The sequence below is a fragment of the Protopterus annectens genome, chromosome 16.part0, assembly GCF_019279795.1.
Source record: "Protopterus annectens isolate FY-2018-M chromosome 16.part0, PAN1.0, whole genome shotgun sequence".
Taxonomy (NCBI): domain Eukaryota; kingdom Metazoa; phylum Chordata; order Ceratodontiformes; family Protopteridae; genus Protopterus; species Protopterus annectens.
In genome coordinates, this window is record NC_056750.1 from 357,484,332 (window position 1) to 357,511,714 (window position 27,383).

The 27,383-nt window shown below is 37.9% G+C and overlaps 1 protein-coding gene across 1 annotated transcript in view; it reads right to left on the minus strand.

Moving 5' to 3' along the window:
* SARDH (sarcosine dehydrogenase) overlaps nt 1-27,383 on the minus strand; it is a 2,624,838-nt gene that overhangs the window by 945,975 nt on the left and 1,651,480 nt on the right. The window contains exon 22 of the mRNA XM_044058055.1: nt 2,522-2,615. Within this exon, the coding sequence (XP_043913990.1) occupies nt 2,522-2,615 (94 nt within the window). The remainder of the gene's footprint in view (nt 1-2,521; nt 2,616-27,383) is intronic.

Here is a 27,383-nt window from a genome sequence, read left to right on the forward strand (position 1 = left end):
CTCAGTCAGCACCTGTCACCCCCATCAATGAGGGACGCAGGTGGAACCCTGGGACAAATTTGTGGTTTCCCATCCAGTCATCAACATTGTGCTTGAAAAGGGTCAGCTATGTACTCTGTTTGATGTGTATGGGAAGTCTATTCCAGAGATGAGGCAGCCTCTGGGAGACAAACCTCTCTCTCCAGCAGGTATGTTAATTGTCACATACAATGGTGTCAGAGATTGCACCAAGGTTGGTTTGGAAGCAGTCTCAAATGTGTGTGTGTGTGTGTGTGTGTGTGTGTGTGTGTGTGTGTGTGTGTGTGTGTGGAAAGAGCTAGGCATTTAATAACAATGGCTGTGAAGCATTAGGAGAGTTGGCTTTGTGTGTTATTAGTAATAGGGATTTTGATGACAGAAATCACATTTGGTATTGGAAAGATGGAATTCATTTGAATGACAGAGGGACAGATTTCTTTAACGTGTATTATACAATGATTGACCATTGGCATTCAAAAACATGCATGCTGATTGGTCAGCCCAACCAGCGTGCTTTTTGTAAAATCCAGCATATACTAACAGAAAAAAGTCCATTGCCTCGACTTCCTTCTGTTAATATGTGCTACAGTTCAAGTTTAGAAGTACGAAATCTGAAATCCAGACAGTTTAGATGAAGAAAGACAGGGCAAAAATACAAGGAAAATCAGTTATGTTATGCAAAACGAAAGAAACATACCTCTTCCCCCCTAAGGTGGATTTAGTTTGGTCAATGGTGAGGTAAGCAGTATGCTTCGTAATTTAAGAGTGGTCAGGCTGAGTTGAGGAATGTAACGCTGTTTGTATTCAAGGACAAATGATTGTGAGTGGTTCTACTGCTGCCTGCAAATGTTAATTATTTTGTTGCGATTACCCTGTTATATTTCATGTTAGTTATTCACTTGTTATGAATTAGGCTTTAAGTTTGGAATGCTCATATTGAATAAACTGATCACAGTGGCATTTTTGGTATGTCTTATGCCTCCATATATGTTTGGACAATATATTTTAAAGTAAAAAATCTGAGCTTCTCATGTGAAATTTTGTTTTACCTCTATATACTAGACTTCAGGCTTGCTTGTCATGTAAACAACTCCAGATAGTTAAAAAAAAAAAAAAAAAACATCAGAAGCAGTAGCATAATCTATCAAATCTGTTTCATGAATTTGAGTGGACTTCCTTCTTACATCTGTAAAATTCTGCAGGCAATTTTCATAAATGATACCTCAACAGCAAAACGATCTATGGAGGAAGAATGTCATTCAAGAAACTGAAGCAATTAACAATTATATAGAATCAATTCAGTTTATAAAGCTAAATCCCAAGAAGTTACCAATAATAAGGTTGGCATACCAACATCAAAGTCAAATAAATCAATGAAAGAGATTAACAAAAGCAGAAGAAAAACTTGTGGTTTCAATAAAAAAATAACTATTACAAATCTTAGCATGTGTCAGCACACTTGTACAGCACCGGTAACTGATGCAATTATCACTGGCAATAGATAAAATACCCCTGGTAGTCGATTCAAGTTTTTACTTAAGCAAAAAGAATAAACATTTCATCAAAACATGCAAGTAGCAAACACATTGTCTAGACTGTAAAAATACAATTTCTGTACCAATGTCACATGAAGTACTAACAGTTAACCCGGTTTCACCAACACCCATACTTATTCATGGGTCACACTGCACTATGACAAAGATGAACACATTTCACTGAGATATGCTAAATGACAGCTGATCATTGTTTGTAGTATGGCACAAAGACCTCACTTTTGAAGCATTTTTGCACATACTATAATGTCCTAAATAAGAAATGAAGGGCGTTTTATTTTATTTATTTATTTACAGTCTGTTGACCAGGTGGGTCGCAGTGTTGCAGTGGTTAATGTTGTTGCCTCACAGTAAGAGGTTCTCCCGTTCGATTCTCGGCTGGAGCGCCTTCTGTGTGGAGTCTGCATGTCCTCCCCATGGTTGAGTGATGCAAAAGACATGCAGATAGGTGAATGGGTGTGCCTTCCTTGAAGATTAGGTGTCGGGCTGGCAACTCAGCACCGTAAAAATCCACTGCCAATCATGAGCGGACCGGAGTTCCGCTGTGGCGACCCCTAACCAGGAAAAGCCGAAAGACATTACTTACAGTCTGTTGACCAGGTTAGTCCCACTAGGCCAATGCCTTCTTTTAAAGAGAGACCGAAGGTGGTATTCATACTGAGGAGGGAATTTTGCCAGGGCACCTGGGAACATCCCTTAACTGTTTTTTTTATAACGGTCATGTAATGTTTTACATCCACCTGAACTACAACCAGTTCAGGGATATTGGAACTGTAACATCAGCTTGTTATGAAGTGCATTACTTCAGAAGCAGTCAGTTCGTTAGACAGTGAAACGGTGCAATCAGTTAACACACAACTGTATCAGGCTCAGATAAGTAACAGAAGAAAAGTGCAATATTTGAAATGTCAAGTCACTGCTCACTCTAAGTTTTGAACAGAGATACTTACCATGTGTCCTGCAGCTTTTACTAGCTTATGTGTAGAGAAGGGAAAAGCTTCATTACTGAGGTCTGTTTCAAGCACTTCCTCAAGTACTGCACGACTGTAAAAAATAAAAAAGACAGTGAACTTTTCCGATATGTATAAAGTAATAAAAAAACATTAAAATGCAGCACTTGGTGCGATAAAATAATAACCTGCACTTAACACAGAGCTTCATGTCTTTTTGTTTTCTTTTAAACACTTGTAGTAAATAAAGAATATATACATTTCCATTCCAGGATCAGGGGATGCTTCAGAATATTAAACTTTTACCCATTAAGCTCATAAATGCAATATGGAACAGTCTGGTCTCTTTGAACAGTGGTATGGTATACTATTAACAGAAAAAGTACAGTTGTAAAATACAAAGACACGAACTAAGTCCCAAAAAACCACAACAGAATGCAAAAAGCACAGCAGTATCCAATAAACTCTTCCAAGATTCCTCAAACTGGTAAAATCCTTTTATTGGAAAACGAACACAATAAGGTGAACGAAAAATAAATATATCAAGCGCTTTCGCCTGCGTGAATCCCAGGGATTCTTGGAAGAGTTTACTGGATACTGCTGTGCTTTTTGCATTCTGTTACAGTTGTAAAATCTTACCATAACAGTAGACGTCCTTCTCTTCACTATTGCAGTATTCATAATATTAGGGATTCCCTGCCAAAGGCAGTCTGACATCCAGCTATTATACCAAAACCTTACATTGCTTTAAGTTACACCGTACATCACAAGTATGCTCCTCGCATAGCACAGGGCATAAAGGTGACATCCGGAACTAGCATCCTCTGAACTAAAAGCCCCAGTAGGAACGCCAGTCCAAGGAAAAACAAGAGGTAACCAGTACATCCACAAGATAAATAAACCAGGGGGAGGAGGGAGGGACTGCATACTTCAACAGTGAAAAGAAGGACATCTATCATTATGGTAAGATTTTTACACAACAGTGCTATGTCCTTCCATTTCACTGTTGCAGTATTCATTACAAAAGGGAGTGTGCCAAAGCTCAAAAAGAAACTTGGGAGGAAGAAGGACCAGCAGAGCCCTCTAGGAAGCCATGAAAGATGGCCCTAGCGAAACCATCTCTAGCTCTGCAAATTCCATCCAACTTCTAGTCTTTGGCAAATGCATGCACAGAAGTCCAGGTAGCTGCCTCAAAAACAGAGTTAGTATCCAAACTCTGGAAAAAAGCATGAAAAGAACCCACAGCCCTAGAAGAATGAGCCTTTACAGAATAAAGAATGTTTTGTCCATGAAAAGAACAACAAAAAGAAAAAGCTTTAGAGATCAAAGAAAAAAATAGTCTGCTTGGATACAGCTGATCCCAAGGACCTGGGATGGAAGGAAACAGAGCTGTTCAGATTTCCTAATGGTCTTAATCTTAGCCGAATAAAATCTGAGTTGTCTATGCACATCCAACATGTGCAGCACTTTCTCACTGGCAATTTGTGGAGAAGTGAAAAAAGTTGGCAAATGAATACATTGATTAAGGGACAACTTATTAACCACCTTGGGCATAAAAAGGAGGATTAGTACACAAGAACACCCTGACCTTACGAAACACCAAAAAAGGAGGACAAGCCATAAGGGCTTGAAGCTCAGGCACCAGTCTGGTGGAAGTAAGGACTAACAAAAGAATAGTTTTCCAAGAATAATGTTGCATGGAAGCTGAAGCAGCAGGCTCAATGGCAGTCTGAGTCAACTTCTCCAAAACAAAATTAAGATCCCAGTTTGGAGGAACAGGCTTCCTGGGAGGCCTAATATGAAGGACGCTTTTAAGAATTTTTTTAGCTTCAAATCCAGAAGCTAAAGGAGAAGATTAAGACAGAGATAGCTTAACAGAAGAATAAGCCAACCTAGCATTGAGCAATTCACACAGATAAGAGTGAACTAAAGGAATATCAACACAAAGTGGATCCAGGTTATGTGAAATACACCAAACAGAAAACCTCTTCCATTCAGATAAGTAGGATTTCCTAGTATTGAGTTTCCTGGCCTCCAGCAAGACTCTAAGCATGTCCTCAGAAAAAAAAAAGGTGTCCATGTGTAACCAAAATCCTATCACCTACACAGTCAATTGAAGAGTGGGGGTGGATGAGAGATCCCTTGTCTTGTGTGAGTAGGTCCACCCTGTGAGGTAACTTGTGATGATTGTCCTTGGCTAAATGCAGGAGAGAGAACCAATGCTGTCTCAGCCAAAAGGGAGTCAACCAACAAGATTTTGGGGGCACCCTGTTGAATTTTGAAAATGACCTTTGGAATGAGGAAAAGAAGGGAAAGCAGAAACACCCCTCTGTATGAGAGGAGGAGGTGCACCTTCCACACCAAAGGATCCACCACTCTGACACAAAAGAGAGGAAGTTGTCTGCTCAGATGGGAGGCAAACAGATGTATTTGAAGAGTACCCCACCAGGGACAATGTCCAGAAACACATTCCTGTGAAGCATCCATTCATGGGATTATGTTAAGTGCCTGCCGCAATGTTTTGACCTAAGGGAATGCAAACTGCCTGAAGAGTCCCTCAATACTGGACAGCAAGATCTCATACCAGGACAGCCAACCAGCAAAGAAGATAGGATCTTGTTCCCCCCTGCTTGTTTACATATATCACTTTGGTGGTCTGTAAACACAGAGGTCCCAGGGAGTAAAGAGGATGAAAAGCCTGAAGAGCCAGCAGAAAGGCTCTCATCTGTTTGACATTGATGTGATCCTTCTGTTAAAGAGAACAGACCCTCTACACCTTTAAGGAGCCAAAATCTGCTCCTCAACCCACATCTGAAACATCTGTGATCATCTCCTGAGAGGGAAGAGGGGAATGAAAAGGGAGCCCTGGATTTAAGGATAACTACTGGATCCACTAGTTGAGTTTCTTCTTGAGACAATGTACACAAGAAACTACAAATTCTAGTGAATGAGCATGCTAAAGCCAAATTGACTTTGGGAACCAATGAAACTTCCTCATGTGATGTTTGGCCAGAAGGACCATAAGGATGGTGGATGCCATGAAACCCAGAGCTCTCAGAAACACCCTGACTGTAATGGAAGCCAGATGAGGAAGAGTTTGAAAGAAGGAGATGACAGGCAAGGCCTTGGGAGGAGGTAGAGATGCCAGCAAAGGCACCGTCTGAACCCTGCAACCCAGAAAAACATGATCCTGAGAAGGAGCCAGAGAAGACATTTTGAAGTTTAGTGTAAACCCCAAACAGGACCTCTGGAGAGGATTCCTGAAACAGCAGGTCATCCCAGAAGTAAATCCTTGGATCTCCTGAAGTCTGACAAAAGCAGTGATAGGAACAAGGCATTTGGCGGATACCCTTGGGTCAGTAGAAAGACCAATGGGTAGAGCAGAGAACTGAAAATGCCAGGAAGCAGAAAATGCAAAAACTTCCTGAAAAGGTGATGGACTAATATAGAGAGAAGCATCCTTGAGTTCCATAGACAGCATAAAAGCCTGAGGAAGCAAAAGAGAGAACAAAGTCTGAAGAGGCAACATTCAAAAACACAGCACCTTCAAAAAAGTGTTTAAGTGAGGTAGGTCTAGAATATGTCTCTGTGTACCCTTCTTTCTGGGTACTAGAAACATCCTAGAGTAAACCCCACCCCCTTTGGAACACAGGCACATTTTGAATAGTACCACGAGTCAAAAGGTCCTAAAGCACCTCTGGGAAAAAGAAGAGTTGTTCCCGAGGGGGCTGAGAAATACCCATAAAAGGGGGAAGGGATTTTCACACCTTGAAATACCCCAGGTGAATAATAGACAGAATCAAGAATTTTGAGTAATCTGTAGCCAAACAGTTAGAGAGAGAGAGAGATACAGACAGACAGAGGAAAGTGGCTGGGAAGAACAGGATAGTCAGACAGCACCTGTTATATCTGGAAAGGAAGACTTCTGTGACCCTGAAGTCTGAGTAGCTTTAGCAGGAGGAGCCTACTTGCCACCCTTTTAGGAGGTGGAGGGTGAGACTGCCTGTGAACAAAGGCTGGTTTATTGGGATAGTTTCTCTGAACTTTACCAACGGGAGAAGCAAACACACATTTGAGTTCCTGTAAAACCTTTCCCTTTTTCCTGAAGGGACTTAAATAAGCAGCAGCTTCACCAAACAAGTGTAGTATCAAGAGGGGCATCCATCAACTTGGCCTTAATATCATTAGGCAAAGGTTGAAACCAAAGTCAAGAATACTTCCTCATCACTGACCCAAAAGCAGCAGCCCTAGAAGAAGCATCTGCTGCATCATAACTATACTGGATGGACCGACAAGCCACCTGAAAGGAAGTTCCTAACAGGGAAAGAGCAGAAGTTTTACCCTCAGTGTCTGGAAGATCAGATATAACCTGACAAGCCTGAGATAGGGAAGCCAACACATGCCTGGACATATGGGTCTGATAATTAACAGCCCTAAAAAAGCCAAGGTAGGGGAGATGTAAACCCTCTTTCCTAGCATTTCTGTGGTTCTGTTATCTTTATCAAAGGGCAGTAATGTGGGTGAAGGAAGCAATTGAGAGGGCTTGTCAGAAGCTACAAACACCACAGAGGCGGTCAGCAGCAGGACACTTGTACAAAGATTTACAGTCCTTGGGCACCCTACAAAACCTATTGGGTTTCTTGGCAGCAGGGGGCCAAGAATCTGGAGGTTTAGAGGCATTAGAAAATGCATGCATCAAAGCAGCCAGAACAGGAGGAAAAAACAGAAGGTTTAGGAGATTCCATCTGTAGCAACTCGTAGTACCTCTTTTGAATCTCTCAGACCTAAGCACAATCCCATTTAAAGAACTCCAACATCCTAAAGATTCGGACCCACAATCCAAAGGCGTAAGAAATTTAATAATAAGCAAGGGATTCCTCATCTGAATATAACTTCTCCTCAGAGGAATCATATTCCCTGGGTCTTTTAAGTGGAGTAGAGGGGGTTTATAGCCTAAATGTCGAATGTAGGTTCAGCAAACACAGGAATGTCAAACAGCAGATGGTCGATTCCTATGTTGCTGAACATTAAATTATCAACAGTTCATATCAGCTAATGCCACTGTGCATTCGCTGATATGAGCTTGATGTAATGAATAGAGATTGTGGTACAGTGCAGATTGGGACAATCATCCCTTTCCTCACTGTAGTGTGATCTTGGAGTTCAAATATATATAGTTAACAGGAGGTGTGGGGGGTTGCTCCCCTGTAAAAATGTGATTTGAAGTGTAGAAATGACACTTACCTGAGCTCCTATATGGACATCATGTTTGATATTTGGCGAAAATGCTGAATCTGCTGAACTCACTCAACAGATTCGACATTTTCACCTAACTAATATGCAGGGATTTGATCTGGCCACTCAATGTATTGTTTTCAGTTGTGAGATTCTGATTGTAAACCGGAGTAGAGGACCAAGAAGGAGCAGGAACAGAAACACCCTGAGGTGGTTTAAATGGCATCAAAGCACTAACCAATTCCTGAATGAAGGCCTGACACTCACTCTGCGGATCCTTAGGGGCAGGAGAAATATGTTTTGTTTTTTTTAATCCAGCATGATGTCTGCCTTATAAAACTTGCAAGGCTCTGACCCAGAACAGCATTCAATAAGGTTTCTTGTCTAACTAAAATCTGAGGAACACTCCTAGGTCTGTCTGAAATGATCAACCATGGCTCCCCCTGAACATCCAAAATGGATGCCTGCAAAGCCTTCTCAGATGTGCTTAAAGCTGGATCCCAGATGGCCTTCAACTCCGAGGAATCAGACAACACAGCCAGGCAAACCTCTGAGCATTCACTCATCTCGGGAGAGACATCCAGTGGAGGCTGACTAGCAGAAGATTCTGGCCTAGGCTTTTTGGTCTTCTTTTTCCCAAATGGCTGTCCCTCAGGGTGGGAAGTTCCCTTCATCTTATATTTCACGAGAAGTTTAAGACACTGATTCTCAAGATAAAATGCTACAGAAGAAAGTCAACTATGCAAAGTTTTAGGTACAAAAGCCTGAGAGATGAAACAGGCCATATGGTCATACAAGGCAACAAAGCAAAACACACACTGTTCCTGGCAGTCTTTATAGGGAATCTGTCTCCCACACTGGCATTTATCCTTATTGGATGACATGAAACCCCACAAGCAACAAAACAAAAGGAAAAGTAAAACAGGAACCCCGATAGGACACTTCTCTGCAATGGCTTGGTGAAAGCAGTAACAGAACATAGGTGTTCAGACCGATGATCAAGAGATGGCGTTTGAACTGGTGGCAAAGTAGTTCTGAGGATGGTATATCCGGACATCACCTTTATGCCCTATGCTACGTGAGGAGCATACATGTAATGTACAGCATACCTTAAAGCAACCTAAGGCTTTGGTATACTGGCCAAACATCAGGCTGCCCTAGGCAGGGAATCACTAATGTTATGAATACTGCAACAGTGAAATGGAAGGGCATTCACCGAGATTAAACGAAAAGATACTGATTGTGGGCTACCAATATGTGCTACTCACAAAGGAAAGGATAATTACAAGCAAAGTTTACAATGCAGCAGATGAAACATTAAATTCCTAAATAAATCTGTAAAGAAGTACAGCACATTTTCACCTGTTGCAAAAATACAAACAATGGCCTTTAAAACAAAGTAAAACTGAAGAAATATGAAGTGAGATGTACTGATTGAAAATACTAAATAAGATTTATTCATTTTCCAATACCCGTTTTATTCTGCTCAGGGTTGTGGAGAAGTCATGTCCAATCCCAGCATTTAACAGACATAGGACAAAAAAACTCTCCTAGACTGGATAATAATCCACTGCAAGACACACACACACATATGCCCTATACACACCAATGGACAATTTTGGAGGACTGCCAATCATAGTCTCTGAGCACTTTCGGGAATTGGGAAGAAATTAATGCACTGTGTGAACACCAGCATGGGGAGAGTGAGTATAAGTAGCCTTCACAAGGAAGCCTCCACAGCTAGGAGCAAAACCAGAGAACCTAGTGCTGTGAGACAGCAACTCTACATTCTGTATCACTGTGCTGTCAGTTTACTCTGTGATACATGCTCAGTGGAAAACACCTCAAGGTAAGTACATCATTTTAAGAATTAGACACAGCATAGGTGGTAACAGAAGTCATGCAGAACAGTAGTAGGCAATTCATTCAGAAAGCAAGGTAGATTATAGACACAAAATGTTTACCAGTGAACATTACTTAAAAGGCATCTGGAAATGAAGTAAATGTGCCACAAAAACATCACACAACAAAATATATGTTTAATATATGGCTGAGAAATAGAAACAGTTAAGTGACTACAGAGTGCTAGCTTTTATAATGCAATGGCAGAGACTCGCATGCTATCTGACACAGCAGTACATGCATACTAATGTGGCAGTGACAGTACAGAACCAGAAGTGCTGAGGTCACTGCTGCAGATGGGCTTGTGAACAATCTGCAGTATGACATAGTCTGTGAAAGGAGGCACCTGCACTTCTTTGAAGAAAGCTATCATGCTAGCATGACAGTAAAATTACTTCAGCCCAAAAGGGTCCCATGCATAACAATAGCAGTCAAATGTCCAGCTGTCCAGTGAATATAATTTAAAGTCTGAAGGTGTAAGACACAGATGTCTGCAAAATATGACAAATTATTGCTCAAGCATAAAGGCATGCTTACTACTTGCTCTTATTGTGCCTTATTCATTACAGAAAAAAAAGGAATACATAGCACAGTTGACTAAAATAGCCTTTAAGTACATGAGGACATTTCTGTATTAGTTCATAAGTCAGTACTCTAACTTAACTGTATCAGTACCTTAATATATTACAAGTAACTTTTACCTTAACACTAGCCCTCCAAATAATGTGCTCTAATTTATCTCTATTGGTGCCCTACCATAATATAAGTAAATTATATCATAGAGACAAGATCTGCTCCTACCTCTAACCTGATTAGTCTTGCTAGCACGAGGTATACTAAGAAAGTATAGGGGCTGCTTTATATTTACTGACAACTCCATATTCCTAGATAATTTCAAATCTGTGAGAAATGCAATTACCCATTCAGACTGAAAGCACATCTCTCAAATTCTAAAATTATCTGCAAAGAGCTGACTATAACTACATGTAGTTATGCTGAGATTATGAAAGAAATGATTGCTTTAACCTCATAGGCATAAACCTGTAACGCTCCAGCCAACCAGGGATAGCCTAACAGCTACACCTATCCCTGTACATACCTTTACCAGTAATAGCTACACCTATACCTGTACATACCTTTACCAGTAATAGCTATACCTATCCCTGTACATACCTTTACCAGCAAGCATCAACAGTGAAAATGTAACCATCTAAAGTCATACATGCCTGCTTCACAAAGTCCTTGTAACAGGAGTTTCTTCTGTCAGATATTACACTCATCTGACTGGATAAGACCAAGTTTACAGTCAGTTGTGCATCTGGTGCTAAGATCAGGCATATGACAAGGGCCCTCAAAGCCCTTCATTATCCTAAATTTAAGTATGACCTTGTTGCTGTCATATGTGGGTGTGAATGTCTTAAGGCATGCTGCCTTAGCATAGCTGCAATGACACAAAAACTAGCTCAGCACCTATGTCCGAGGAAGGTAAACCACTAGTGCTCATCAGAAGTCTTCCCTCACCAACAATGATGCCTTATTTCAAGCAAAAAAAAAAAAAAATACAGTGATTGGCTTCTTAATTGATGCCATTCTAGAGGTATATATAGTGTGTGTCTGCATGGAAACAGATGGCCAACAGACTGTCCTGTTTTGCTAGGAAAGGTATGCATCTCTTGTTCTATGGGTTTTATGTATTACAACTTTTGCTTCTTCCATACTGGCATTTTTATGCAAAGTTCAACACAAAAACATACCAGTACAGTCATTTCTATACTGAACTATGTCAAGGTTGACCTAATGAATTCCATGAGCTTAAACAACAAAATTGATGGATGTCTTTAAGGTGAGGTAAAACTGATGTAGTTAATGTGACTTGGTTTCAGAGCAAGACAACCCCCCCCCTTATAACTCTAATGCATTAACCATGGTTCAAGCCCATGGGGAACCAACTGGCATATTCATATTTATATCAGGAATCATGCTGTCTAATATCGGATCCTGCAAAATACCAAATACAACTTATAGAGGTCATAGCACATCTCAACACAACCTGCTGACACATCACTGCTAACAAAAGGTGCCTTCTATGTTTCTTAAAAGCATACAAAGTATATAAGTCAACTCAAAAGGTTACCCATTAAAGCCAAATATCCTTATTATAGGCTCCTTTAATTGCTCCTTAATCAACTGACTAGTCTATGCAGCTACCAATGAATACTACCAGTTTCACTAATTTTGTTAATACCAAGTCTCTAGTGCAAACTATTACTGATCTCACAAGCAGTGTAAACCTCTCGTTCACCTTGTCCTTGCCATGTGCTGCTCCCTTCAGTAGCACGTCACCATCTCCCTAGTGAAACTGTTAAGTTATCTAGCTACAATCTCCAAGCTTAGCACAAGATCTCCCACCAACAAACACCTTACTGTATTTCAGGGTTATTCTGAAACCAGCTTATTGTAACTTACTGATATCCTGGACAGCCATAACTGTCACATCCTGCCAAACAGATACCTGATGCCACCTTTGCTTCTTCATACTCCTCAGAGTTTTAGCTTTTGGCATTTAAATGTACTGAGACTGTTTACTTCCAGAATAAGAACTGCAGACAATTCAAAAGTAAGCCCGTAAAGTTGAATTACCATATAGAGTCATTGGTTAATTGAAGGTTACTAGGCTAACAGCCCTAGAACCCTTACAAGCCTAGCCATATTTATCCCGAGTTGCCCCAATTGTCATTGGTTAGGTGAAGGAGTAAAGTTCTGGTTACCTATCCACTGATCTAGGATATGTATGGAGAGGGTCAGGGAGGGGGCTCTATTTCACGTGAATTGGAAACTTGTTCCAGAGAAGTGGATGTCTTTGGGAATGTATCTCTCTGTCCAGCATGACCTGTTCATGTCAGTGGCTAGCTTAAGATCCATGCAGCAAGTGACCCTTGTGCAGTTTGATTTATGAATGTGTAGCATTTCCATCAGATTGCCCTGTAATTCAGGCCAGGTCACCCTTTAGCAGCCTGTAGCAGACAGAATACATTGGCAGGGCTTTCAGTTTTTCTGTTTATGACTTGTTTTATGTACCATGCAATTTCTTGGTGAGAAACCTCTATTGTGTCTCCAATTACTGCAGGTGTCTGGTGAGGTACATGCAAAAGGGAGGAGTGTACTCTACTGGTCTGATGAGGGGCAAGTATAATGGAATTATAATTATAACATCCTTAGATCTAGATGCATTGCCTTTATTTATAAGATAGGATTTCCTTACTACTGTGGATATGTGGTGGTCAAAATTCAGATTGCTATCAACCTGAGGACCCAGATCACATACTACTGGGTCTACACTTAAGGGGGCTGCTATATGTAGTCTAATTAGCAGGGATGTCAGCTTTTCCAAATAGAATAATGCATGTTTTGCATTTAGCTTTAATCTATAGCTTTGGCACCCTGTCAGCAGTGTATTAAGATCATTAGGGGACTCAGTGATTGCTCTCAATTTGCAATAGCCAGTAAACTTGGTCAGCCACAGGCTTTCAAAGTTTGCCCAGACATCTAAGTAAATTCCAAACAGTAAGGGACCCAGCACAGAACCCTGTGGTATGCCACTGGTGACTGGTGTTTTGCTAGAGGTGAAGTCACCCACTTTGACAGTGTGTGTCCTGCCATTGTGCCAGGTGGCTACCCATCTGGTAATGTAGGGGTCAATTCCCAACTGGGAGAGTTTCTTTATAATACCAGAGTGAGAAATTGTGTCAAATATCTTGGCTAGGTTAAGATGAGCAGTATGCCCTGTCTTTCCCTTGTCCAGGGCCTTGGTGACTTTCTTGAAGTCAACCATGTTTAAAAGGCATGATCTACCTTTAACAAATTTGAAGTGGGTTGGGTCCAGAGTTTGAAGATAACCTATGTCCCTAATAAATTCCCTAATGATTCTTGCCATGGCTCTGCAGATGAAGCTAGTCAAGCTTATGATATGGATCTATAATTCCCAGTGTCTGTTAATGGTTGCCCTTTGTATAGAGGGATTACTGTTGCTGTCCTCCATTCTGCCGGAACATAGCTAGTTCACAGGCTGTGGTTAAATAGGGATCCAAGGGGGGTCGGCTAGGTCATGTTTCAAGTTGTTTAAAGTGCAACCTGGAATGTTTCCTGGTCCCACTGATGCCATATTTTTGACTTTGGAGAGTGCTGAGGTGATCTGCTTGAAATAATAGGCTAAGGAATGGTGCCAGGTATACTTGGGGGAATGACTAGAGGGGATGGGGAAGGGGTCAAGTTTGTTCCAAATCTGTCAGGTAGCAGATTGGCTGTTATCTCCGGCTGAGTATGGGTGGTGCCATCCATAACCAGTTCAGTGCATAGCTGGGTATCCCCTTTCAGATTTTGGACATAAAGACTGTCTTGGGATTATCCTTAGCTAGGGAGAGTATTTTTGATCCATAATTGGTTTTGAAGGACTTGGCAAGATTTCTAATTTATTTGATTAAGCTATAGAAGGATTTCTTCCTCTGCTGAGCCAGTTCTCTCCTGTTCTTGGATATTAGTTTCTTTCCCTTGTTGTATAGCCTGTTTTTTACTAGGGGTCCACCAAGGTGGCTTGTTTTTTTTTTTTCCGGCAAGACCTGGTTTTAATATGGTCAGGTACAGCTGATTCTATACAACTGCTTAAGTGGTTAAACAAGGCATCAGTATACATCTCTACACAGGAGTTTATGTTATCTGCATTTGAGGGGGCTTTGAAACTTCTTATACCACTTAGTACGAGGCAATTTGTTTTTGAAATATTCCTAAGCTTGATGGGGTATCTGGTCTTATAATTACATCGAATAAGACTGATTTATGGTCCGATCATAACAGGGAGGACATCACAGGGGGCATGGGTGCAATGCTCTCCCTTGTCAGTGAGTGCTATGTCCATGACATTTGAGCCTTTTGTGGATGTGCTGACTAGCTGTTCTAGAGTATTTGCATTGACAAGGTCCAAGAACCTCTGAGCCAGCATGTTTGTGGTCATGTATGTTTCTCATTCAATGGTAGAATAATTAAAATCACCCACAAGTAAGGTGATGAGCATCTTGGCAAGAGACTCCAATAAGTTCAGGTGTGTAGTATGCCTGTCCTGTTTCATGGTGGGGGACCTATAAATAGCTATGATATGGTAAGGGGCTTTGCCTATACTTATTTAGAAATGGAGTAGGCTCAAGAGGGTCACACTGTTTAACCAGTCTCAAGGTGCACCTATCCTTAATGAAGGTGGATACACCTCCTCCTTTGGTTCTTTCACACTCGGTTTGTGGTCTGAATGTACGGAAGGCATTGTAGCCCTGCACAGCCAGAGTGTTTTCCATGCCTTTGAACCATGTCTCAGTGATTGCACAGACATCATCATCTTCCAAAGTGGGGAGTGCTTTCAGGGAGTGCAGTTTCTTGTTTAGACACCTAGCATTAAGCAGTAGTACCTTGAGTTCCTCTAGAGATGATTTTGTTATGTTAGAAGGTTGATTATATTGGCACTGCCTAAAAAGGCACAATAGGCATTCCTAGAGCCTTTGTCAGTATCCAAAACCTACAGGAGACAGGTGCAGACCATCTCTGGCAAAGCAGCATGGCCTGTCAACTGTTTTCCCAGGATGATAGATATTGGATCCCCTTGGGCTGATACCAGAAGTTAAGACAATTGTTAACTTTTTGTTTGTATTGTGGCATTATCCTTGGAGAAGGTAGAAAGCTGCTTAGTCCTAGGCTTATAGTTGCCTGTGACACAATCTCAGAACTCAGTAATGTCTCTCTTCATATAGTCCATTGAGGTATATCTCAAGTCATTCACCCCCATATAGACTATGATGGAATCATTCCAGTACTTGTGATTGAGTGACTTTAGTGCTTAAGTGACTTTATGGATCCTGCGAACTGACAGGCAGCTGACTGTAACATGCTACTTATCCAGCCTGGTGAGGATAACATCCATGAGTCTCACAAAGGAGTCAACTATGACCAATACATTATGCTTTGTGGTGTTTCACCTTATGGTGTTATTTGTTGACACACTGTTGCGTGTGCTTGTGTGTTGTGGTTTTTTGCATTGTTGTGTGGGTAAATGGTTTCCATTTTGGAAGTTACTATCAAGTAACTCTGCATATGTGGGTTTATTTGTCGTGTACTTATTTAGTGTGGGAAGTGTATGTGTGTACTGACAAATGTAACTACATCTTCACAAAGTATTGTTTCAGGAGTAAGTGGTTGTCAGTACACATGAGACAATTGTTACTTTGCCTCAGGATGCCCATTTCTATCAGGCTGGCCAGAGAGATGATAGAAAACTGCCCATCCATGATATCAGGCTCTTACTGGGAAGGGAATGGGTTTAATTTGACAGGACTTTGATGGTAGCACCAAGACTACAACAGGGACCTATACTTTGTGTAGGCTAAGATTGATCAATAAGGCAAATCTGCTCAGTGTGCAACTGAGTTGTTCCTAGAGCATCAGAAAATCTTGGAAGGGGTCCACAGAGAGCTGTTAGAGAAAAACAGAGCTTCTACACTTTTGCATCTGTACAGGGCATTGCTAACACCTCTGCAAATACAAGGCTTAAATACGAGCAAAGAGAAACATGTTTTCAGCTAACTACCAATCAGGAAAGCACACAATAAGCCTTCCAATGGCAATTCCCAACTCAGCAGGTTAGATCAGCATACTTCTAACACAAGAATGTGGAAAAACGCCTTTGTAATGTTGCCACACAGCGTCACTTTAAGGAAACAAAAAACAGTAAAACTAAGGACAGGCTCCACGAAGTATAAAAGTCCACTTTATTCACCACTTTGAAAACACGAAGAACCCAAAAAAATAAAATATTGACAAGAAAAACGAAATATACTAAGCGCTTTCACCCCTCTGTTCGTAGGGCATCATCAGAGTATAAAACTTTTAAATTCTGCTGCAGTTTAAATAGTTGTCAGATATTCTAATCAACATACGCAATTGTTAAGTTGTTTAATTAATTGGTAATAACTTAAATAAGTTGAATAAGTTAATTTAAGTAAGTCTGTCACACTCTAACCATTTAAAACCTTTTCATATAAAACGAAGTAACTTGTAATTTAAATAAGTATAATGAATAAATACAATATACATAAAATGTATATAAATATAAATGTGTATATATATTAAATACCAAACCTAAACTATTATCATATAAATATTATAAATAATATCAATATACATAAACAATTGATACATATTGAAATTGTGTTAATCCAAACACTATAGTTAAAATATTAAAACATTAAAAAATATGTAACAATATTCTCTTTCAATTATACTCTAAACCTATGAAGGGAAATAAAAGTTGTGTATTTGACTATATACAAAATTATCTCCATTTTAAAATACTAGAAATGGAGATACACCCATTGAGACCAGGTAATGTATCCGCGTTTAACCTAAGCTGCCACAAACATTCCTTTGTCAAAAGTAAATTGTCATAGTCCCCTCCTTTGTCATACTGACTGGGAATACGGTCAATGACAAAAAATACAAATCTCTTAAAGTGTACACATTTAGTACTATGTAAATACAGAGCATTAGTTATCTTTTTGTTCCTGATATCCCTATTATGTTCTAATATTCTGTCTTTTAACTTTCTTTTTGTTTTTCCCACATAGTACGCTGCACAGGAAATACATGTAGCTAAATAAATAACCCTTTTGGTGTTACAATTGATGTAACCGGGACACTGTATTGATCTAGCATAACCCTGAACCATAGTATAAGGGCCATCATTTATAAATTTACAACTTCTACAAGACCCGCACTTACTCATTTTTGATATACAGAATGTTTTAATGTGTTCACTACCCTCTATAATTCCCTTTAAATTCTTTCCTCTACTATAGGTAATCTTGGGGTTATGTCCTAAAATTTCATTAAATTCAAAATTATTAGAAAAAACACAGGACCAAGTATCATGCAATGCCCTTACTATAATACTAGATGTTTGATTAAATGGTAAAATGAATCTATCATTGAACTTATTGACATTGTCAATAGTTGTATTACTGTTGTTATCTTTCAACAACCCATATTTAATAATGGGTTTAAAAATGTTGATTCTCTTGTTGACCACTTCACCTTTAATAGTGTTAATAAAGTCTAAGGGATAACCCCTATCCAAAAACATCTGTTCTATGTTTTTCATTTCATTCTCAAAATTTATATCCTCACTAATAATGCGTGACAGCCTTATCATCTGGCCTTTCACCAAATTCTTTTTCTGAAATTGTGGGTGACAACTAGTATAATGTAGATATGAGTTAGAATATGTAACCTTTCGATAAATGCTCGATTCCACCATTTTGTCCTTAAGATACAACCCTATGTCCAAATAATCACAATTCCCTTCATGTATCTTTGTTGTGAATCTCAAAAAACTTGTAGATGTGTTGAGATAATTCATAAAATCGGTTATGTCGTTCTTTGTCCCTCTCCAAAACATAAGTATATCGTCAATGTACCTAACATAAAACACTATCTTCGTCCAAAATATAGATGGAAAAACTGTGTCTTTTTCCCACTGTGCCAAAACTAAGTTTGCATAAATAGGGGCACATCTGGCCCCCATTGCTACTCCAGTGAGCTGTTTATAGAAGTCTCCCTCCATGTAAAAATAATTGTTATTGAGGACCATTTCCATCATATCTATAAGTAATCTTTTCTTGACTGTATGATATTCACTATAATCGTGGATAAGTTTGTCAAACATATCCAACCCTTCCTTGTGGGGGATCACTGAAAATAAATCTATTACATCTATGGTTACCATATAAAAGTCATCCTTATACATAGAATTATTAAATTCTCTTAACTTGTCCAAACAGTCCCAAGAATCCTTAATAATGTGTGGAAACTTTTCTAATATAATCTTGCAGTGATGGTCCACATATTTGGCTATAGGTTCCAATTTAGAACCCCTAGCTGAAACTATGGGTCTGAACGGTAGATCGACAATACTCTTGTGTGTTTTGGGTATCCCAAAAATAGATGGAACTACTGGATGTTCCACAAATAGATAATCATATTCACTTTTTTCCTATTATTCCTTCCATCCAGTATTCATAAAGTAACCAATCTATTTTGGTATACGCTTTGTACATCTCAAATTTATTTACCTTCTCATAGGTTTGTTCCTTATCTAACATATTTGCCATCTTCATAATGTAATCTAATTTTGTCATTATAACCATGCCACCCCCTTTGTCCGGCTTCATAACCCTGTATTTATTTCCCACAGTTAGTTCCTTCAAGCAAAATCTTTCATTAAAAGTAAGATTGTCTTCATACAATTTTGTAGACTTCAGTATTCTGCGGAACTGAGTTTCACATAAGTTCTCAAACAAATGTATAGTGGGATTATGGGGTGGTATGAATGCACTAGCTCTTTTTAAAGTTAGTCTCCCAACATCTACATTTACAACATTCTTTTGACTTGCAAAGTACATTTTAAGACTCAGTAGTCTAGTATATAACTTAAGATTAACAAGTAACTTAGCTATATCTAGTTTATAATGGGGAACAAAAGTAAATCCTTTTTTAAGAAGAGAGAAGAAACCAGTATCAAACTCAGTAACTGTGTAATTAATTATATATCACAAAGCCTCAGTCTACTTTGACTATATTGTTCTGTCTATCGTTCAAACAATCCAATGTCAAATTCTCATTAATTGTATTCACATTATCTATATCTTCTCTTGTCTCCACCAGACTTTTGCCTGTTTCTATACTAAAATTAAAAAAAATCTAAATATCCATTTGAATTGTTCAATTCTTGGACTATTAGTGATAAGTGTTTTTCCTGTACATAGTGTTCCCCTTCCTGTGAGTGTTCTGATAGTACCCATCCTGACGTCGGTCTCTCAATCTCTCTGACCGCCTCAGGACTGGTTCTTCTAAAAAAACACTATCATGTTCATTTCCACTTATATTTTGATTGTTGGCACCCAACATTTCATTTTGATGATGTTTATCATACTGTTTCCTATGTCCATAAATGTTGTCACTATCCATAGGAATCCTTGTACTAGTCCCTTCATTATAAGATCTTGGTTTAGAATATTTATATTGCTTAAAATGTGTGTATACTCTCTTATTAGCATAATCCAAACTGTCCCTACTCAATTTTTTATTCTTAAATTCCAGACCCTTCATAACAAATTGGTCCATATCCTTTAAAATATTATCAAGCCTATGCTTGTTCATTTCAAACAAAAGATAATTTCTAATACTTTTGTCAAGTTCTAAAAGTGTGACATTTAATTTACTTAACTCAATATTGTTATTCCTAATAATTAATCTTAACATTTCAATACCTGTTTTATCAAACAGGCTGAGCAATTCTTCAAATAATACACTGTTTTGATGAAAGCCGAATGGTAACTTAAAAATCCGCAACCCTTTCGGCACCTGACCAAGCTCTACAGACCTTTCAAGAAAGGCATTGTCCATTTGTAACATTTCAAAACGTTTCAAACTTTTTTCAAAATCCATAAGTTGCTTATTAATAGTACCCATGTCCTTCGCATTCCCTTTAACAATCGATGCAAAACTAGGTGCCTTGAGAAAGTCTTTAATGTCATAAAGCCTTTGATCATAGTGCTGTTTGCTTCTACTGTAGTCCCTAGCGTTCGTCGCAACATTTGGAAGCGGTACATGCTGTTTGCTACTTCCTGCTGTAACTAGTGTGTCCCCTCCTATGGAACGTGCGGAACCATTACTAGCAGACTGTTGATTTGGACTGTTTCTGGGAGTAGAATGCAACGTAAATAACCGCTCTTGTGAATCTGTAATGATTACATCGTCAGTTGTAATCAAATTGCGGTTTTCTTGCATGAGGTTAATCAATCGTTGTGTAACCTCTACAGGTTGCTTTAGTAATTGTTCCATTGCATGAAGAATAAAGGAAACTCACTTAGTTATTTAGTAAAGGACTGTCTGTCAACACAGCACCTATATTAATCACAGTAATTAATGAAAACTTCTATAATCTCCGTAACTATTAAATATGTATAAGCAGTAACTTGATAAAGGCTAGTGCAAACAAGACCTTCCCCGTAGCACCAATGTTTTCCTTGTAGCTCAAATTATATAAGTAATGTAAAATGGATACCAAAGTCTCTTGCCGTAAACACACTGTTGTGTAAAAATAAATATCAATGTCAAAAAGCCACTCACTTTAATTGATGTTGATAATAATGCGAATGGCAGAGGCTCTTCACGTAACCTCGCTATTGTGTTTCAGTGAAAAAAAGCCTCTCACTTTAAATAACGTGGTTTGCGAAGTGAATGGCAAAAAGCTTTCTTCGTAACTCACTGTTCACTTCGCTGTCTAAGTGAATGAACCACTCACTTGAATAATAAATCCGTACTTCAAATACTTGAAAAAATGAAAATAGCCAAACTTTCTCCTTTACTCAAACAACAGTCTGTAACACACTCTGTAATACAGACTCCGTAATATAGATGTAACGTTGTTTAACCAGAAAAAACTGCAGCACAAATATTTCAATCGGTGAAAAAGCAGTCCATTAACTTCAAAGAACCCGAAAATGTTGCCACACAGCGTCACTTTAAGGAAACAAAAACCAGTAAAACTAAGGACAGGCTCCACGGAGTATAAAAGTCCACTTTATTCACCACTTTGAAAACACGAAGAACCCAAAAAAATAAAATATTGACAAGAAAAACGAAATATACTAAGTGCTTTCACCTGTGCAGCGTACTATGTGGGAAAACAAAAAGAAAGTTAAAAGACAGAATATTAGAACATAATAGGGATATCAGGAACAAAAAGATAACTAATGCTCTGTATTTACATAGTACTAAATGTGTACTTTAAGAGATTTGTATTTTTTGTCACTGACCGTATTCCCAGTCAGTATGACAAAGGAGGGGACTATGACAATTTACTTTTGACAAAGGAATGTTTGTGGCAGCTTAGGTTAAATGTGGATACATTACCTGGTCTCAATGGGTGTATCTCCATTTCTAGTATTTTAAAATAGAGATCATTTTGTATATAGTCAAATACACAACTTTTATTTCCCTTCATAGGTTTAGAGTATAACTGAAAGAGAATATTGTTACATATTTTTTAATGTTTTAACTATAGTGTTTGGATTAACACAATTTCAATATGTATCAATTGTTTATGTATATTGATATTATTTATAATATTTATATGATAATAGTTTAGGTTTGGTATTTAATATATATACACATTTATATTTATATATTTATATACATTTTATGTATATTGTATTTATTTATTATTCATTATACTTATTTAAATTACAAGTTACTTCAAGTTTTATATGAAAAGGTTTTAAATGGTTAGAGTGTGACAGACTTACTTAAATTAACTTATTCAACTTATTTAAGTTATTACCAATTAATTAATTTAACAATTGCGTATGTTGATTAGAATATCTGACAACTATTTAAACTGCAGCAGAATTTAAAAGTTTTATACTCTGATGATGCCCTACGAATAGAGGGGTGAAAGCGCTTAGTATATTTCGTTTTTCTTGTCAATATTTTATTTTTTGGGGTTTTTCGTGTTTTTAAAGTGGTGAATAAAGTGGACTTTTATACTTCGTGGAGCCTGTCCTAACCTTTGTAATGTTGATTAGCTGGTTTGGAGCCCAACTGTAACAAGAACACACAAACTACCTACAACTAACAGATACAATGTAATACAGTGCAATTAACTACTTACGGCAGCAGCAGTTTTTTTTTTTTTTTGAAACTGATAAAGTACAGTCACAGTACATACGAGCAGTGCAAATAAAAACTTTGAGTGCTTTTGTGCACTTCCCAGCTCAGACAGATCAGGTAAACACCTACTGCCACTTGATGAATAATCCCAGTCCTCCTAATGTAAAAGCACAGTAAAGGAGTGCCCGGTGTGAAGTGCCCGGTGTGAAATATTAACACAAATGAACTCAAAAGATACAAAATATGCTACCAGAAACAAACTTAAAGGACAACAATGTGACTCTATTATTAACTGCTCAACTTCTCTGTCCTTTTTCTCCTTATTTACAGTCCCTGATATGAATAAACAACAGTACAGCATTTAAAATATTTGAAATCGGCTGTTTCCATCCACTAGAACAGTACCTTACCATTATGTTGTGGTTTCACTTTCAAAAAACTTTTATCCTGCCCTGAGAAAGCTTTCTGAAGTCTCTAATTCATTGATGTCATCAAGGCCAATGAATGCAGGTAATTTTCTGGTCAATTCCCTCCCCAAACTGACATCACCATGACCGTCCTGAAAACCTACTCATGCTGTGATGTCACAGATCCCTGGCACTTCCCTTACCCATGCAGAAAGTAAAGGCTAGAACAAGGAAACAGTATACAAGTCAAATCTCCTGCTGTGAGCTGTCAATAATAACAGGTAACAGTTCAAATTACCCTTAACACTTTGACAGCTAGGTAAGTTAGATGTGAAGAGGATGGGAGATGAGTTATAGTAGTACACTTCAAGCTTCACAAAAGACTTCAATTTAGCCATTCTAAAAAATCAGCAGCAGTATGAAGCACTTTGAAAGTCTGTTCTGTGGCGTTTGCACTGTTTGTGTTTTAAGTAGCCATAGAATGGCATGAACTGTTTCTTAAAACAGACTGAAAAGACAGCAATGTATGCATGTAAAATCAATGCAGTGACAGGAGCTTTAGGAATAAAGAGGCCTGTGTGATGTAATTTTTTTTAACAGAGAAGCACTGCACTGTGGGATACCTAGAGGCAGACTAAACAATCAGGATCACTTCAAGATGCTAAACCCCATAAGGTCAGACTCATAAATTATGTATAAAAATATTTAAAAACCTGTAAATAGTCCCAGAGTGGTGTTAACATGTAGGAAACACCAATCCACAATGAAATAAACATGTTTTTTGAGTCTGTGGGTGTGGTTCTCCTTTAAAGATACAGATACAGCAGTGTACTTTTAACAGCTTATAAAAGTGATTATTCAATAAAAGTACTTTGATTTGTATAAATGAGCCATGAGCCACTCCACCATACAGAATTTATAAAGGTACTAAAAACAAGATAAGCTGATTAATAAGTCTTCGAGCCAATAAAACTACATGCAGAAATCTCAATTATTTTCTCAACCTACACAGACCAGGCTGCATCCCAGTACACTAGATGGAAAATCCATTGACCTCTTGATGTAAAAACAAGTGATTGCTACAGTGTAAAAATACACTACTTTATCCAACAGCTAGCTAGATAATGAATTCAGAGCAAGTAAATCAATAGAACAGACAATGAAAGACAAAATGCATGTTTTCAATAAAAGTACAAGGAAAGGCAAATAATTCAAAATATCAACAGCAGTGTAGAAAGGGAGGAGCTTATTAAGCTCAATTTATAGTAGGGGTGGGCAGCTAAAATCACCAGGTTTAAAAAGCAGATCAATGAAGGAAAGGGTGGGTGGTAAACATTTGCAGGAATCATCAGCAGTGCTTTAGTTTATGCAGGCTTGAAATATTTTAAAGAAAAAAAGAAAGGCCCAGAAATTTACTGTGTTTGAATATCACTCAAGAAACAATTTAACCAATGAAAACATGTGAAATGTGCAGCATAGATAATTTAAGGGTCTATATAACAAAAATACCAGGCCACACATATTTCTTAAAACAGAAAACAAAATGGAGCAGTTTGACCACAAAGCAGCTTTATCATTAACAAACAAAAGATAGAGGTTTACTTTTCACACCCATCAGGGAATCACAAGCAGTGCTTTAGTCTATGCACAACTCTGTAAAAGAAAGACAAAAAGCTTATATCCCTTTGTAAAAAATACAAAAATAAAAAAAATTAAATTCCCTCTTTCTTTTTGCAAGATACTTATGCACACTAACCAGGGCCTGTGAAGCCAGCTATGAATGCAGAGGAGACACCGATATAGTGTACATCTATGAAGCTCAAAAGTAATGACCAGTCCTGTTCTGAATATATCCCTAATGATACACTATAACTAATACCCTGGTTATCAAACTTAACTTCAGCTTCACACATCCAACTACCTTCTCACCTTAATATTCCACCTCTAATAACCTTAGATCAAAATTCTAGGTCTTTGGGCCATGGCCTTTTTTCAATTGATGTCTGCAAGTACTAAGTATCACACAGCCAAATCTCTTATTTTATCCTTTGTTGAAGGATAACCTTAGTCTTCTCTATTTGTTCTTCTCCATAAGGGTGGCTCCACAACTGACCACAGGAAATACAGGCTTATTACCTTTTCTAGCATTATCTGTAAAGCTGGGACCCAGCTCTCCCTCTCTCACTGCAATTACTTCTTCCCATATCTATTCTACCCACCCTTACAAAATTCTTTAAAAAATCATACATAAACAACTCAGCACTTACCTACAAAAATACCACTTACTGTCCATCAAATATAACAGATTCTGGGTTGGTAGGTTTACCATGACTGCTGTATCAACACTGACTGAAAACACCTTAGTGAATCTGGCTAAAGGAAATCTTACTGGAGCTCTGTTCACTGACTTAACCCTTGCCTTTAAGATGGTCAATCATCCATTTCTACTTCTCCATCTACAAGACACTGAGATCAACCCTAATGCCACTGCATGATTCAAAGACTTTCTACAAAACTTCAACAACAGTCAGCCAAAGCAGTACAAATAACATAATTAAAACAGGACTCACCACTGCAAATAAACTATTTATTACCAAATATATAAAAATAATAAGCGCTTTTGTTTGATTATAATCAAACTTCATCAGACAGTTTAAAATAACATTCTTTCCCTATAATTACCCAATTAAAAGGAAATTACGTAAATACAAAGTAAGCAATACAGCCAAAAGAGTCTAAATAATTTGAATAAATAAAACAATTTTAAATAATTTGAACAATAAAAGCACAGCAACTGAAAAATGCTAACTGACATTATGAAAAGGTACACATGATAAATGCTGCCTATCAAGGGTTTTTAATTTTACGAAACTCGCAATTGAAATCATATCATTAAGAACCGGAGGGGCAGTGGCATTTTAAAATATTTGCCACCATGCCTCCCCTTTGCACAAGCAAAACTTTCCAAGGACCACCTCTTGGCAGACATTTTTATTCAATGTATTTAGACTCTCTTGGCTGTACTGGTTACTTTGTTTTATGTAATTTCCTTTGAACTGTGTGTGTGTGTGTGTGTGTGTGTGTGTGTGTGTGTGTGTGTGTGTATATATATATATATATATATATATATATATATATATATATATATATATATATATATATACACATATATATACATATATATATATATATATACATATATATACATATATATATATATATATATACATATATATATATATATATATATAGGGAAACTGTCATTTTAAACTTTAATGAAGTTTGATTATTATCAGATGAAAGCTTTCATTGTTTTTATATATTTGGTAATAAAATATTTATTTGCAGTGGCGAGTCTTGTTTTAAGTACATTTGTGCTGTTTCGGCTGACTGCTATCAAAGTTTTGTTTGAACATTTTATTTCTCTGTGTATGCTCAAAGACTTTCTATTCAACTGCTCATTCCAGGTAAAGATAGGACCTAGTCTTTCCAATAATTCCCTCATTCACTCTGGAATCCCACCGAGCTCCATTCCAGAGCTTCTTCTCTAGCTTCATTAAGAAACATTCATTAAACCTGCCCTATTTACCACTTTTTCTTTATGCAGACGATATGGTCATATATAGGTCTGATCACTCAAATCATACAAATCAAACACAATTTCAAAGGGAGCTTCCTCAGGCTACAGAACTGGTCAAAAAACTAGTACCCAATGCCAGAAAAATTCTGTTATTCAGTATCCAGATCCCCCAAACCCTTTCATATCCTTAACTGTGATAATAATCCCATTGATTATTAATAATAATAATAATCACATTGGTGCCAGAAACATCCTTTCTGATAGAATTCAAGTGTGAACCATGGTAAACAGATCCACTGTTGTTTCTGTGAGCCAGAAATCCACCATGATGAACATCAGCTTCCACAATGACATCACCGTAAGGTCTCTGAAGGCAGCTAAAGTAATTGTTCTGATGAAGTCAACTTGGACTGATGAAAGTGCTTAACAATTTGTGTTAAATAAAACTGTGTGGAGTCTGGAAACCCTGGCAGTACCTTTTTTAGTTTATTTCTTGTTCTTTTTGCACCATTGCACCACTTTTTGGAATACTGTAAACTTAGTGCATGCATTCTTCTGACTTATTTGCAGCATGAGTTAAGAAATAATGCATCAGATTTAGCTTAGGTATGAATGCAAATAAAGAAACTATAAACTTATGTCCTGAACAGTGTATTTGGAAAATGCAGTTAACCAGCCAAGTATTTTTAATTAGGTTGCATGGTTTGTGAGAAGCTTGTATAACTAAAATAATTTGCAGTGTGTGATCACAGAGAAGCTCATGTTTGTGCAAACTTTTCAAATGTTTCCACATGAAGCAGCATACATTTTCCAATGTTATTGAGTATTATTTAGAATCATTATAAAAGGACATTAATTTTAAAAGTTAGTTCACATGATTTCAGATATTGTTGACTGCGAAAGCATCAGTTTCAAAGTCAGTTACAAAAGCAGTTCAAACAGTATCAATATCAAAAACACAATGCAGGTGCAA